General features: G+C 37.8%; 1 protein-coding gene across 1 annotated transcript in view; it reads left to right on the forward strand.

Moving 5' to 3' along the window:
• LOC112113030 (breast cancer type 2 susceptibility protein-like) overlaps positions 1-1,515 on the forward strand; it is an 84,109-nt gene extending 82,594 nt beyond the window's left edge. The window contains exon 26 of the mRNA XM_026653551.1: positions 683-1,515. Within this exon, the coding sequence (XP_026509336.1) occupies positions 683-1,321 (639 nt within the window). The 3' untranslated portion in view covers positions 1,322-1,515. The remainder of the gene's footprint in view (positions 1-682) is intronic.

A 1,515-nucleotide genomic window follows, 5' to 3' on the forward strand; every position in this document is an offset into this window, starting at 1 on the left:
GGGTGGTACTTCTCTAGAACTGTTCACAATCTCAAGGACTGAAATAATCGCCTCCCACTGTTTTTAGTTCCTGGAGTGCTGTGGTAACCCTCCTCCAGGGAATAGAGTACAATCCCTAGCCCAAAATGTTCCATATAACATTCAAAAAGTCAAATAAAGTGGTCTCAAGATATGCCTTTGTTCATCACATCTGTTACACTTCCTAACTAACTTTTATCTGAAACAAACTAAAGATCAGCTCCCAGCTTTCAGTGCAAGAGCAACATACCCTATTTTCCTTTTCTGTCTCCCTACTTCCCTACCTCGTATTTTTTCAACCTCTTGTCATTTAGAATATATTAGGTCAGCCTGTCTTTTCATAGCTGGTCAGGCATTTTATGAATCCTCATCATCTGATGGAAGAGGTTTCACATATGGGAAGTTTAGATTTGCGATACAGTGCCAAACTGTTCTCTGCCTTAATCTGTATGTACACAGGGACCCTCCTGGAGTCATACAACTTTTTTCTACTAACTTCAGCTTGGGATTGCTAGCCACTACCAGAAGATCGACTAATGTGCTCAGACATAAATGGTGGCACAGTATTGTTTGTCCAATTTCCTATTGTATGTGGAAATAATAGGAAATTAAAGAAAATAAGGTGTTTGACTCAACATTAAAACTTTTTCTTCTTTTTAACTAGATTTCCTCTCCTAATAGCGAAATACAGTATCAGAGGTCTCTGCCATACAGCAAGCGTGACCTGAAACTTGTTCAACAAGGCTCAGAACAAATGACCCCACATACTTCTCATAGTGAAGAACCCCCCAAGAACTGCAAAAAAAGAAAAGCTCTGGACCTGCTCTGTAAAATACCTTCCCCTCCTCCAGTGACACCAATGAATTCATTTGTTTCTCCATCTTTGAAAAAGGCTTTTCAGCCACCACGAAGCTCTGGTGTCCAGTTTAACAAATCACTGAAGAGAACAAATCCTAACTCTGGTCATATCAACTCCTTTAAAAGGACAAATGAAACTGCCCCTCTTCCTGAGAATGACTTGGTTGCCGATGAAGAACTTGCAATGATAAACACACAAGTGCTCTTGCATAGTTTGCCAGAAGAAAAGAAGATTGATTGTGTGGATGAATCCACCAGTGCAATATCCAATGATCCATCAGATCACCTTTTACTCAAAAATAATTCTAAGTCTGCTGCAGAAACAAAAACTTCACAAAACAGTACTGAAGGAGCTGAGGCTTCTGGGAAAGACACAAGGGAAACTGAGGGCTTATTAGTAATCCAAAAGAAGCTACAAAGGCTAAGAAAACGAAAATGCTACTAAATGCATATGTACAGTACTGTATATACTTCATATTTAAATGATTTTTTTACTCTTTGCACATTGTAAACATTTATACAGTACCTAATTGTATTTAATAATGCACATCTATATTGCAAAAACAAAGGTTTAATAAATAGCATTTACTCTATTGAATAGAAAACCTTAGAGTTGAACAAGAATGGTGCAATTTTTAT

This window comes from Terrapene carolina, unplaced genomic scaffold, assembly GCF_002925995.2.
Source record: "Terrapene carolina triunguis isolate 2854851 unplaced genomic scaffold, T_m_triunguis-2.0 Scaffold141, whole genome shotgun sequence".
Taxonomy (NCBI): domain Eukaryota; kingdom Metazoa; phylum Chordata; order Testudines; family Emydidae; genus Terrapene; species Terrapene triunguis.